The following is a 14,610-nucleotide window of genomic DNA, read 5'->3' as shown; positions in this document are numbered from 1 at the left end:
TAAAAATGTTGTTCAATTAGCATGTTTTTGTGTTTTGCTTTGGTACCGAAATTGGTACCGAGAACCATTGGTACAGAATACTGAAATTTTGGTACCGTGACAACACTAACTACTACTAAAATTATTAAAACCTTATTTTTAAGAAATAATCATACAATATTTCTTCAATGTTTTAATTGTAATATTAAATCCCCTTTATTTTCCAAAAATAAAATGTTTAATTTTAATTAATTAAAAGATAAATTAAATGACTGTTTTATGCCTTTAAAAAAAATGTAAATACACAATGCATTTCATAGGGCCCTAAACATGTAATTTTTGTTAAACTTTTGATAAATTGATGTTAAGTTTCATGACTTTAATTAATTAGACATGTTTTTTTATTAAAATAAATTTAACCATTAAAAAGGAGTCCAGAAAAATTAAAACGGAACCCCCCCCCCCACTCCAGTGTAGACAACATCACTGATTATAATGGGTTCTATTCTACACCGGATGCGAGCAGCACGGCAATAGAATTCTATTGTATTTTGTCGCGCCGTGCGATGTGATGTGACCGATGTGATAAGCATGAGTTCTGGGCGCGGCGTGGCCGATGTTCTGACAAATAATGCTACAATTATGCTACCATCTGTTTTAATGGGAGGTAGCAAAATCTGACAGGGTAGCACAAATAGTCAAAACACCAGTATAAACACCAGCATTGACTGAGTGGCACACATGGTGCGGGTGGGTGGCGGGCGGATAATTTGAAGCAGCGGACTCGGGTGAAGTTTGAGCTCATCCGCGCATCTCTACACTACACTGACCTGGGTCGTCAGTAGCAAACAATGGGGCGCGCTCTGCTAGACAAACTAAGTAATTACACCATTCAGAAGAATTTAATCTGCATTATATGTTCTGTAAAAAAAATTTCATATCGGCGGCATATCCGCCGATACTGATATATCTGCGACAGGATCATATCGACCAATAATATTGTCAAAACGATATATCGGTTGGGCTCTAATTTAAAATGTATTTTTTTGCAAGAGATGCTGGTTATTTTCTACTTTTGACATGGCAATATTCATTTATTTGATTTGCAAAAAATGAAAGATAAGAAATGCACTCTTTCATTAGAAAAAAATATCCCACCTTTAATAGTTGAGTATATTTACAGTACAAACCTTTATTGAACTAGGAGGTCAAAAAAATAAATTAATTAAAATAATTGTAATCGAGGTAAAGTGTTCAGTTAATCGAGGTTTTGATTTTAGGTCATATCACCCAGCCCAATTAAATATATAAACAATATGCCAAATTACAGTATATAAATATTACTAAAAATACTAACACTGATTCCATTTTCCCAATAAAATTCCTTATTAATCTCTACATGCAGTCAGCAGGAATGTTAACCATTAAATGTCAGTGTTTCATGTCGCAGTGTCAAGTTTTCATCAGGCTGACAACTATGACAGGATTTTTTTCTTTTTGCAGAACAGTGCAAGAACTGACACAGAAAGCAAAACAGCTTCCTGTCTTAAAACATGGATCAATGCACGCTGTAGTCCAGGAGCTGGCTTTGTTCTATTTATTTTGTGCAGTCTGTGTGACTGACAGATGTTCAAAGACTTCTCCCAAGCAGTTTAAAGAAGAGCGATCGCAATACAGACAGCAGCAAGCAACAAAAAGCCCCAGCAAATAAAGAGATGAGACGTGAGATAGTGTGCCGCACTCATCCATTCATCTCTCACTTCAATGCTTTCTGCTTTTCACTAAAAGGCTAGCATTAGCAATGCCTCACCTTGACAGGATCAAAGTGAGCAGTTGCACAGAAGTATCATCTGTGACTGGAACATGACGCAAATTACCTCAGCCAGACCTGTGCTGTCTCTCTCTCTCTCACACACACACACACACACACACACACACACACACACACACACACACACACACACACACACACACAGCAGGCTTACCTCATCTTTGAGCTGGGCCAAGAAAAGGGGAAGCAGGTGCTCAACGGTGTTGTCTTTGCCTAAGATGGTGGAGAGGCCCATAATGACTGACGCCAGCGCAGACTTCACATGCTGATTAGTGTCTGAGACAAGTTCCTATTGAAAGAGGAGCAAACAACATGCCATCAATGACTATCAATGCTTTAATGCAACTTTCAAATAATGACGTGTAATACCTGAAGTCTACATGAACTATGAAATCTCACTGGTATCAGTATATACTGGAGCTTTAGTATTTTGCTACTGATCCTACTGGAGGGTATTATTATATAGACTTTGTGACTGTAAAAGCAGTAGGCATACATTGGTAAATTTAAATTTAACAGTGGTAGATATATTTTGGCTATCAGTGGGTAGGACTGTATTTTGGTACTGATTTACGGTTTTAAGTTTGTTTTTAACTCAAGTGTTACATAATGTCAAGCTTTTTTTGCTCAGACAATAAGAATCTTGCTTTTGGGCTTTTTGCATCTATCTGGTTTCAAATGAAAGGAAAAAGAACATCAATGAAGAACTTTTGTACTGTACTAAATTCCCTGGATTGTGCAAAAATTTGCACTGAATTTCCAGCAAAAACAACCAACTACCGTTAAAAAGTTTAGTGTCAAAATAAATTTTTTGTATTGATGTATTAAACTGATCCAAAGTCACAAAATCATTTCATCCGAAGTCACAGTAAAAATATCGATTGTTGCCAAAAAATGCTGTTCTTTTGAACTTTCTATTCATCAAAGAAAATGGTTTTCACAATAACATTACGCAAATCCAACATTAAGTGGAATTAAGCACTGTTTTCAACATAATTATTAGGGTTGGGTATCGTTAGAAATTTTCCGGTTCCGATTCCAGTTTTGCCTAACAATTCCGATTTTATTTAAATGAACTATTTTTTTTTTTTGTACTATTTTACCTTAATTGAATGTAGTGTTGCTGGAAGGTAGTAAGTAATGTTGAGTAATGCATGTCAGGAGATGGTGTGATGCAATGAGTGGTTTCCACATTTTTAAACATTTAAAATGCATGAAAATATTTTCTATCTCTTTGTTTATCACTCTTGAAATGACCTGTACACTAAATAATCTAACCCTCATACTTACATAACAATAGCAGTCTATTTATTTAGTGGTCCAAGTTGAAGTCAGTATGTATATTAATGACAATATGGGACAAATATAATGTAATTTAGTGGCGGCAGGAGCTGCGTGCTGCCGGTACATGTACAGTCAGACAAAACAACGTGCACATTTATCAAAGACGCGAGTGCGCGTACAGTCGTGGAAAACGATGTGTTCGGCAGTTAAAGACGCGGCGCGTCTGTGGAGTGCGCGTCATGGGAAACAATGTGCTCAGTAATTAAAGAGGCAGGGCGGCGTTTCTGTTATTTGGTTTGTGACATCCTTTACGGGAAATGCTGGTGCAAGGCTGCTCACAGCGCTTGGTCACGTGTTGCACCAGAACCGTTTTCGGGAACCGAAACTTAGAAATTGCTCACGGTTCTGGTTCTTTTAAAAAAACAGAACCGGTTCTAAATAAGAACAATATTACAGTTTTACTGTATTTTTGATCAAATAAATGTAGTCTAGGTGAGTATAAAGGACTCTTCAAAAACAACTTTTTTTGAAGAGCGAAAACCGACCAAAAACTTTTGAATGGTAAGGTACATGAACCATTTTAAAATGTTCAGCCACTATTAAAGCAAAAAAATATTCAAGTCTATATGAACGCGGAACAAAGCGGTCCACGGACCATGTTGAATGTTTATATTGCTATGAAACATGTCAAAGCTCCATTTTTGTAAGGAAGTTTCAAATGTATTTCAGCTACACAAAAGGTTTGGAATAAAAAGTGCTGTGCTGCCATCAATCTTGCAATTATTTGTATCTATGCTGTGAGCCACTGCAGATATTTTGGTGGGCATGTCCAAAACAAAGAACACTCTCAAAAAAAAAAAATGACAATAGCGGAGAAAGCACTGATTGATATATATATAGTATGTGATATACAGAAGTGCACTACGGTTGCTACAGCCAGTAGGTCAGAGCACAGACACGATGACACACTGTTAATTTGATCTTGTTAAAGTCTTAGACACTTAGAGAACAGATGCTGACTCAAGAGTTATCTGCCAGTAACTGATCCTGGATTGGAACTGCACACCAATTAAATGTGATGAGTACTGGAACAATGAGGAACAAGTGATCAGTCTGAAATGTGACCGATTGCAGAGATGTTGACAAGCGCTGAATGAAAAAGCATTTTACCTTAACACAGGGGAGAATGTGTGTCATGATGATCGTCTCTCTACTGTCCTCTGGCAAATTTTCACAGAATTCTGAGGATAATAATCAGTTAGGGTCATCACAATAAGAACATTTTCAGAAAAATGCCAGTGTAATTTCATGATTATCAGAGAATGCACTCTTGAGAGCAAATATACAAATTAACTCCAGTCTAGATTTGGAGAGAAAGGAAAACTTGAAATCGCATCATATGACCCCTTTAAGTAACATGCAGTCTTTGAACCACAGTTTGAAATGCCAGCTACAAACAAAACCCACTCAAAATCCAAAGCTGTTTATATGACAAAAATATTAAATATTTTTAATTCCTTAAACAAGGAACTGACTAAACGAAAAATTAAAGAAAAAAAGAAGCAAATTTCCGCAAATACAAAATTTGTATATAAATCAGTATTTTTCGCCAACATGTCACCTTTTTCTGAAACCTGCTGCAACTTATATTCAAAAGCAACTTATATTATGCAAACATGCAAAGTGCACACATTTGAATTTGTGCCAAATAAGAGAGGTACGTAAGTTTATTTGTACAGCACATTTCCAACACACTGGTAGTTTCAGTTGCACTTTAAATAAATATATGTTTAGGCTTGGTGTTTATAATAAATGCCACTTTAATTTATGTTTTACACTTACATTTTTCATTCCTATTCTGAATGTCATTTAATTTCAGTGATTTATTGTGGAATGACGGAAGCTTAAATACATGTTTAAAGTTTTATTTACCAGTATTTTACATTATTTCTGTAATGTAATAATAAAACATGACATACACATCTGTTTTCTTTCATATACACTCTCTCAAGAATGCAATTTTGAACTATGCAACTTACAGAAATGTGCAACGTATTTTACTGAAAATATATTAACTACAATTATTTAAACCTATTTTGCAAATTAACAGATTTGAACTGATTTGCAAATCAACATCATGCTCATATATTATAGGGCTGCGTTGGTGCTTTTTCTCACCTTTGACTTTGTTTGCAGCAGCAGCACGAACCTCAGCCTCACAGTCTTTCAGAAGGTTCTGGAAGGCTGGCACTAGGTCATTCTTTGTGATTTCTGGACCCACAGCTTTCTGCAGCTGTAAATTCACAGAGACAAGCATGTCACTTCATATTTCCATTTCACAGTAGCACTTCAGCGTTTCCTGCAGACTCAAGGACAAAAGCCACTTCCGGAGCATGCTAGGATACAATCAAGGCTATTCTAGCACTGCACAAAAGATGTGGTACATAATTCTCATTTCTAAAGCGGGTCAAATTGCCATTGCTCAAACCCAGGGTATTTCTAGGTATTTTTATCACTGCATTCAACATTTCTTTTCCTGTAAAATATCTGACATTACAAGTGGCTCAGGATAATCCAAAACCATCCGATGAAATGACAAATATTATCATATTATTATGGAAAGGAACTGCATTTAGGTCAAGTTGCACAACAATGAGCAGTGTGCATCAGTGCAGGATTATAGCGAGCAGCAGGGCTATGAATCTTTGGGTAGACAGCGAATCGATTCGATTCACAATTCATAGGTTTTCGATTCGATTCAATGACGATTTTTGCAAAATCAGAACGATTCGATTCGCAATTAAATCCGATTCGATTCGATTCTGCATTCTTTAAGTGCATTCACAGGATTATTTAAATGCTTCCCCTAAATTCTTTAAATGCTTAGTCAGGGGGCAAATTACACAGCAGCCTTCATGGTTAGAGAACCATAGGTTAGAGAAAGAAAAAACACATTTGTCCATTGTTAGATGCTAGTTTAATGATGCTATGGCATGACATGGCATATGTAGAAATTTATGTAAGCCAAAATGGGGCATAGCCATCATTTCAGAAGTGACAGAAATGACAAATACAATAATTTTATGTATGTATTATTATTTTTTTTTTCATAAATGGTTTTTATTGTGTTTATTGTCTTAACGTTTCACCAGTTCATTCTGCTTTTTATTCAGCTTAGCTGTAGCGATAGATGCCTTTGTCCATATTAGGCATTTCTTGGCACGTCTTAAGTTCTTTGAGAGCGCGATCACTTCTCTTTCAAACGAAAACATCTTTATCTCATTTTCATAAAATAAAATGCTATAGTATTTAACTTTTCCTCTCTATCGGCGAATGATGATTCTCAAAGAAAACGCGCCCGATGTCTGTTTGCTATAGCAACGAATGCTACTTTCATGCATCTAATTATCAGATAAACCCTTAAACTCTTATTTCAAGGTTGTTGTTAATGCTGTGGTTATTTTAACAGTTTAACACATCAGCTGCTCAAAAAATGTGTCAGTGAGACGAACTGAGCACGAGCGCAATCTTGTGACAGTCACAGGCGGTAAATAGTGGAGTGTGTGAAGGAGAGATGCAATGGCACGAACACTGTTCAAGGTCTCCATTAATTCGTGTTTGTAGTCATTTAATGTGTATATATTTTGAAAGCATTGAATCGCTATAGAAATCGCGATTCACTCGATTCTTAGCGTTTTAAATCGATTACTGTCCGAAATCGACGATTCACGTTTCAAGATCGATGCATATGCATCGTCAGGGTTTGTAAACGATGCATCGAGAAAACGAGTGATACTCTTGCAGTGAATTCTTATGAGGTGTCATCCTGAAACTGCGATCCAGCTGTTGAACCTTAGCACTGATATATAACAGAGAAGAGGTTTCCAGGTAGCTTATATAACATTAACAATATAAAACCAAGTTAAAGGGTGCACAAATACACATCATATAGCAGTGATTGCTGCATCGCTATTTAGTGGTAGAGCTCTGCCAATACTGAGACAACATTCATTTATGAACCGCACAAGATTTAGTGGTTTTTATCAGTCAGACAAGTCTTTTACACTGCAAGTCTTGATGCACAGATCCGATCTTTTATTCGTTTTTTTGGCCTGCCTGTTTACATTCACTTTAGACAAGACTGGTAACCGATATCTGTGTTTACATTCATTCCCACCCCAAAATGATCGTCAGTGATCGCTTTACTATGCGCATGATAGACCCTTGGGTTTTGAATGGCCGTGCTATTAAAATTATTTATATAATTCACATGGAGTGGCCATTATTATTTGTCTGCATAGACAACAGCTGTCATGAATGTTCTGAAGCACAAAATTTGACTGAACAGATGAAGACCGGAAGATAATGGTAATTTTCATGTTATTTTATCTAAAGCTCATTAGATGTAGAATTCTAAAATGAAATAAAGTAGCACTGTAAGATTATATTTATTTGAACAGACTTGAAGGAATTAACAAGAGCGAGAGAGTGAGTGGAATAATAGTGAAGCTTGCTGGTTTAATTACAAAAACAGCTAAGCTATCACTTCATTGCTGAGAAATATAATGTAGCTTTGTAAAAATATAACAAAGCTTGATGTATTTATAAAATTCACAGCGCAGGGGTTAAAAACGAGCTTCTGAATGTTGCGCAATTTCTTGCCTATATGAAGTTCCCACCTCAATAAAATGGGAGCGCATACAGCATGCCAGAATTAAAATGCTATCTTTATTGTCAAATGTGTCGCCCTTGCATTGTGGTGGCTTGGAGTTCTGAGGGGAATCGGATATGTGTGTTTAAACGTAGGTCAGATATCCAGATATCACACAGGTATCTGCTTTAAAACCACATTTTAAAGCAAAAAAATAAGATCTCGACTCAGATTTTTATGTTTACACGTGCAACAAATTCCAATGAGAGTAAAAAAAATCTGATTTTTTTTGTGCTAGTGTAAATGCAGCCTCAAGCTCACAATACAAGACAGAGGTTTAAAGCTGGTTTGTTTAAAAGTACATTTTTCACAAAGATTTTTAAAAGCACAGCCATTTTCAACTGTGATAAGAGATGTTTTTTAAACACCAAATCATGTGATTTTGAAGACTGGAGAAATGGCTGTTGAAAATTCCGAACTACGTCCGAACTGATTGCACTGTATTTTATATATAATCATTTCCTATTTTTAACTGTTTTAAATTCATTTTAAATAAAATGTTAAAAGTTTTTAAATCGCTTGTTTTATTGTTGTGATTATTTTTTATGATTATTTTACTTCCTTTTATGTAAAGGAATGAAATGTGCTATATAAATAAACTTGCCTTGCCTTTTTGCCACCACAGAAATAAATTATATTTCTAAAAATATTAAAATGGAAAACACTTATTTTCAATTGAAATAATATTCAACAATATTACTGTTTTTAAATAAATGCATTCTAGATCTCTTTGGTTTTGAGACTTTAGTCTTTGCAACTTCAGGGATCTTATCTATGCACAATCAGCTTGTAACACTCCAAAGAGAAAGGAAAACTTGAAATCGCATCATATGACCCCTTTAAGTAACATGCAGTCTTTGAACCACAGTTTGAAATGCCAGCTACAAACAAAACCCACTCAAAATCCAAAGCTGTTTATATGACAAAAATATTAAATATTTTTAATTCCTTAAACAAGGAACTGACTAAACGAAAAATTAAAGAAAAAAAGAAGCAAATTTCCGCAAATACAAAATTTGTATATAAATCAGTATTTTTCGCCAACATGTCACCTTTTTCTGAAACCTGCTGCAACTTATATTCAAAAGCAACTTATATTATGCAAACATGCAAAGTGCACACATTTGAATTTGTGCCAAATAAGAGAGGTACGTAAGTTTATTTGTACAGCACATTTCCAACACACTGGTAGTTTCAGTTGCACTTTAAATAAATATATGTTTAGGCTTGGTGTTTATAATAAATGCCACTTTAATTTATGTTTTACACTTACATTTTTCATTCCTATTCTGAATGTCATTTAATTTCAGTGATTTATTGTGGAATGACGGAAGCTTAAATACATGTTTAAAGTTTTATTTACCAGTATTTTACATTATTTCTGTAATGTAATAATAAAACATGACATACACATCTGTTTTCTTTCATATACACTCTCTCAAGAATGCAATTTTGAACTATGCAACTTACAGAAATGTGCAACGTATTTTACTGAAAATATATTAACTACAATTATTTAAACCTATTTTGCAAATTAACAGATTTGAACTGATTTGCAAATCAACATCATGCTCATATATTATAGGGCTGCGTTGGTGCTTTTTCTCACCTTTGACTTTGTTTGCAGCAGCAGCACGAACCTCAGCCTCACAGTCTTTCAGAAGGTTCTGGAAGGCTGGCACTAGGTCATTCTTTGTGATTTCTGGACCCACAGCTTTCTGCAGCTGTAAATTCACAGAGACAAGCATGTCACTTCATATTTCCATTTCACAGAGCGTTTCCTGCGTTTCCTGCAGACTCAAGGACAAAAGCCACTTCCGGAGCATGCTAGGATACAATCAAGGCACTGCACACACTGCACAAAAGATGTGGTACATAATTCTCATTTCTAAAGCGGGTCAAATTGCCATTGCTCAAACCCAGGGTATTTCTAGGTATTTTTATCACTGCATTCAACATTTCTTTTCCTGTAAAATATCTGACATTACAAGTGGCTCAGGATAATCCAAAACCATCCGATGAAATGACAAATATTATCATATTATTATGGAAAGGAACTGCATTTAGGTCAAGTTGCACAACAATGAGCAGTGTGCATCACAGCAGGATTATAGAGACCAGTGAACTCTTTTGAGGTGGCATCCTGAAACTGTGATCTAGCTGTTGAACCTTAGCAGGGAAGAGGTTTCCAGGTAGCTTATATAACATTAGCACTATAAAACAAAGATAAAGGGTGCACAAATTCACATCACACAGAAGTGACTGCTGCATCGCTATTCAGTGGTAGAACTCTACAGCAGCCTTCATGGTTAGAGAACCATAGGTTAGAGGAAGAAAAAACACATTTGTCCATTGTTAGATGCTAGTTTAATGATGCTATGGCATGACATGGCATATGTAGAAATTTATGTAAGCCAAAATGGGGCATAGCCATCATTTCAGAAGTGACAGAAATGACAAATACAATAATTTTATGTATGTATTATTATTTTTTTTTTCATAAATGGTTTTTATTGTGTTTATTGTCTTAACGTTTCACCAGTTCATTCTGCTTTTTATTCAGCTTAGCTGTAGCGATAGATGCCTTTGTCCATATTAGGCATTTCTTGGCACGTCTTAAGTTCTTTGAGAGCGCGATCACTTCTCTTTCAAACGAAAACATCTTTATCTCATTTTCATAAAATAAAATGCTATAGTATTTAACTTTTCCTCTCTATCGGCGAATGATGATTCTCAAAGAAAACGCGCCCGATGTCTGTTTGCTATAGCAACGAATGCTACTTTCATGCATCTAATTATCAGATAAACCCTTAAACTCTTATTTCAAGGTTGTTGTTAATGCTGTGGTTATTTTAACAGTTTAACACATCAGCTGCTCAAAAAATGTGTCAGTGAGACGAACTGAGCACGAGCGCAATCTTGTGACAGTCACAGGCGGTAAATAGTGGAGTGTGTGAAGGAGAGATGCAATGGCACGAACACTGTTCAAGGTCTCCATTAATTCGTGTTTGTAGTCATTTAATGTGTATATATTTTGAAAGCATTGAATCGCTATAGAAATCGCGATTCACTCGATTCTTAGCGTTTTAAATCGATTACTGTCCGAAATCGACGATTCACGTTTCAAGATCGATGCATATGCATCGTCAGGGTTTGTAAACGATGCATCGAGAAAACGAGTGATACTCTTGCAGTGAATTCTTATGAGGTGTCATCCTGAAACTGCGATCCAGCTGTTGAACCTTAGCACTGATATATAACAGAGAAGAGGTTTCCAGGTAGCTTATATAACATTAACAATATAAAACCAAGTTAAAGGGTGCACAAATACACATCATATAGCAGTGATTGCTGCATCGCTATTTAGTGGTAGAGCTCTGCCAATACTGAGACAACATTCATTTATGAACCGCACAAGATTTAGTGGTTTTTATCAGTCAGACAAGTCTTTTACACTGCAAGTCTTGATGCACAGATCCGATCTTTTATTCGTTTTTTTGGCCTGCCTGTTTACATTCACTTTAGACAAGACTGGTAACCGATATCTGTGTTTACATTCATTCCCACCCCAAAATGATCGTCAGTGATCGCTTTACTATGCGCATGATAGACCCTTGGGTTTTGAATGGCCGTGCTATTAAAATTATTTATATAATTCACATGGAGTGGCCATTATTATTTGTCTGCATAGACAACAGCTGTCATGAATGTTCTGAAGCACAAAATTTGACTGAACAGATGAAGACCGGAAGATAATGGTAATTTTCATGTTATTTTATCTAAAGCTCATTAGATGTAGAATTCTAAAATGAAATAAAGTAGCACTGTAAGATTATATTTATTTGAACAGACTTGAAGGAATTAACAAGAGCGAGAGAGTGAGTGGAATAATAGTGAAGCTTGCTGGTTTAATTACAAAAACAGCTAAGCTATCACTTCATTGCTGAGAAATATAATGTAGCTTTGTAAAAATATAACAAAGCTTGATGTATTTATAAAATTCACAGCGCAGGGGTTAAAAACGAGCTTCTGAATGTTGCGCAATTTCTTGCCTATATGAAGTTCCCACCTCAATAAAATGGGAGCGCATACAGCATGCCAGAATTAAAATGCTATCTTTATTGTCAAATGTGTCGCCCTTGCATTGTGGTGGCTTGGAGTTCTGAGGGGAATCGGATATGTGTGTTTAAACGTAGGTCAGATATCCAGATATCACACAGGTATCTGCTTTAAAACCACATTTTAAAGCAAAAAAATAAGATCTCGACTCAGATTTTTATGTTTACACGTGCAACAAATTCCAATGAGAGTAAAAAAAATCTGATTTTTTTTGTGCTAGTGTAAATGCAGCCTCAAGCTCACAATACAAGACAGAGGTTTAAAGCTGGTTTGTTTAAAAGTACATTTTTCACAAAGATTTTTAAAAGCACAGCCATTTTCAACTGTGATAAGAGATGTTTTTTAAACACCAAATCATGTGATTTTGAAGACTGGAGAAATGGCTGTTGAAAATTCCGAACTACGTCCGAACTGATTGCACTGTATTTTATATATAATCATTTCCTATTTTTAACTGTTTTAAATTCATTTTAAATAAAATGTTAAAAGTTTTTAAATCGCTTGTTTTATTGTTGTGATTATTTTTTATGATTATTTTACTTCCTTTTATGTAAAGGAATGAAATGTGCTATATAAATAAACTTGCCTTGCCTTTTTGCCACCACAGAAATAAATTATATTTCTAAAAATATTAAAATGGAAAACACTTATTTTCAATTGAAATAATATTCAACAATATTACTGTTTTTAAATAAATGCATTCTAGGTGAGCATAAGATACTTTTCAAAATCCTACCAGCGCCTAACTTGAACAGTAATGTAGTTATGCCCATGAGGAGAATTATGGGTGAAAAGCAACCCCGCTGCATGAAAATGGAATTTTGTGATAAACACTTGGATTTTCCAATAAAATTCAATTACATATAATTAACTTAACGCATGATTTGCTTTTGGCTTACATCAGAGAATTTGTCTGCAACCATGTAGCGAACCCTCCAGGATTTGTCCTCTGCTGCCTGGCGCAGAGTGGGCATTACCAGAGTTTCCAGATCCTCTTGAGGCAACAGAGTGGCAATGCTGACACCAGCCTCCACAGCCAGGAGACGAACAGAGTCCTGCGGTGATGTAAATGTTTGCATTCAGATGTCAGAAGAAAACACTTTGATATTTGCCATACAATACTGCTCCAGCACTAGTTACATAAACACAATGAAAACATTTCAAGCCTCCAATGGTCTTGTCATGCAACATGTGCTCAAGAGACTTTAGCTGTAGTTTGAGTAATGACGGAATTAGACTGTGTATATTTCAGTGAGTATTACTAAAACCAGACCTGTTCATCAGATGCCAATGCAGTGAAGAGAGAAATTATGTCACTCTTGACATACTCCAGCTCTAACACTTTGGCAAATTCACCCAGCTTGGAGGCGGCTGCACGGCGCACCATGGGAGTATCATCAGAACACAGGGTACGGAAGTGCCTGAGGAGAGATGATACATGTGTTAACACATTTCCAATTAAACAGAAAAAGAAGACAATGAGGTAGTGATTTTCCTTTCCACTTTGGTTATTGGAACATTAACACTCCGTAACTATAATTACGTTTAGTCTAAATGGCTATTCACACTGAGAGTGAATAATTATTACCACAATAAACAATACATTTAAGCAATATATTCCTATCGAGCCATTCGCACCAGGGACAAAAATCCTGATGTCAGAATGTATTACAGGTTCTGTACAAAACTCAATAAGATAGAAGCCAGCTGGAACCCTGTTTTACAGCTGCTGATATTGTCAATACAAAGAACATGCAACGGACACAGAAAGAAGTGATGTGAAGTGGGAATACATTTAATATACATTTTAAACTGGTGTGAATATTGTGTAATCTGTTAAAAAATATCTCCAGATCATGTTTTACCCCAAAAAGAAAAACTTTTAGTAAATTATGCCGGTTTTAGCACCATCACTGTAATGCAAAAGGAAAAAAATCTATTATCAATACTTCAGATTTAAATGGCAGTATTTCTTGTACTGCCTTGTATTACATCTATCTTTTTACTGTAATACCTTTATGTACTTGCCAGAATTAACAGTAATTAGACAGCAATGAGAATCACTTTTGTGGTTTCCCTAACGGGTGCCTGAACCGATACTTTTAAAAAAGAGGCACAAAAAAAACCATGGATAACATTAATGAACATTAAAAATATTTAAAATATATATACTAGGGGTGGGAATCACCAGAGGTCTCACGATACGATATTATCACGATACTTGTGTCACGGCACAATATTGTTGCGATATTCTGCGATATATTGCAATTTATTACCTTTTTCCAAATTCAAATTATGTCCCCAAAGGAAAACTTTGACATCTGTTTGAACTAAACAGAAACATTTCTCAGTTTGTTTATCTCACTTCAGTTTTATTGTTGCAGTGCAAAATGGAATTGTCAAGCAGACAAACTGACCAACACTTTCATGAAAACCTGTCATAAATGTTGTATGTACCAGGCAAACTCAACTATTTGTATTACAGTCTAATCTAGTCCACCTTAACTAAATGTAAACAGGTACGCACTGCTGTGCTACTACAGGTATTTTGAACAATGCAACTTGAAATTGTACTAAAAAGTTGTGCAGACCCTTCAGCAATTGGGGCATTTGAAAGTAAATTACTGTTAAATTTAAATTAAATTAAATAAAACATGTAGTCTTACATCTAGGGATGCACCGAAAT

The 14,610-nt window shown here is 35.5% G+C and overlaps 1 protein-coding gene across 1 annotated transcript in view; it reads right to left on the bottom strand.

Moving 5' to 3' along the window:
- The window catches only part of LOC107691746 (serine/threonine-protein phosphatase 2A 65 kDa regulatory subunit A beta isoform-like), a 25,587-nt gene that overhangs the window by 6,502 nt on the left and 4,475 nt on the right, over positions 1-14,610 (bottom strand). The window contains exons 5-9 of the mRNA XM_016490547.1: positions 13,198-13,345; positions 12,824-12,979; positions 9,415-9,529; positions 4,265-4,335; positions 1,965-2,099 (exon numbers count right to left, since the gene is read on the bottom strand). Coding sequence (XP_016346033.1) covers positions 1,965-2,099; positions 4,265-4,335; positions 9,415-9,529; positions 12,824-12,979; positions 13,198-13,345 — 625 coding nt within the window. The remainder of the gene's footprint in view (positions 1-1,964; positions 2,100-4,264; positions 4,336-9,414; positions 9,530-12,823; positions 12,980-13,197; positions 13,346-14,610) is intronic.

The sequence above is a fragment of the Sinocyclocheilus anshuiensis genome, unplaced genomic scaffold (assembly GCF_001515605.1).
Source record: "Sinocyclocheilus anshuiensis isolate Anshui unplaced genomic scaffold, SAMN03320099.WGS_v1.1 scaffold246, whole genome shotgun sequence".
Taxonomy (NCBI): domain Eukaryota; kingdom Metazoa; phylum Chordata; class Actinopteri; order Cypriniformes; family Cyprinidae; genus Sinocyclocheilus; species Sinocyclocheilus anshuiensis.
Note: the sequence above shows the minus strand (reverse complement) of the source record. Positions and strands in the feature narration are given on the sequence as shown.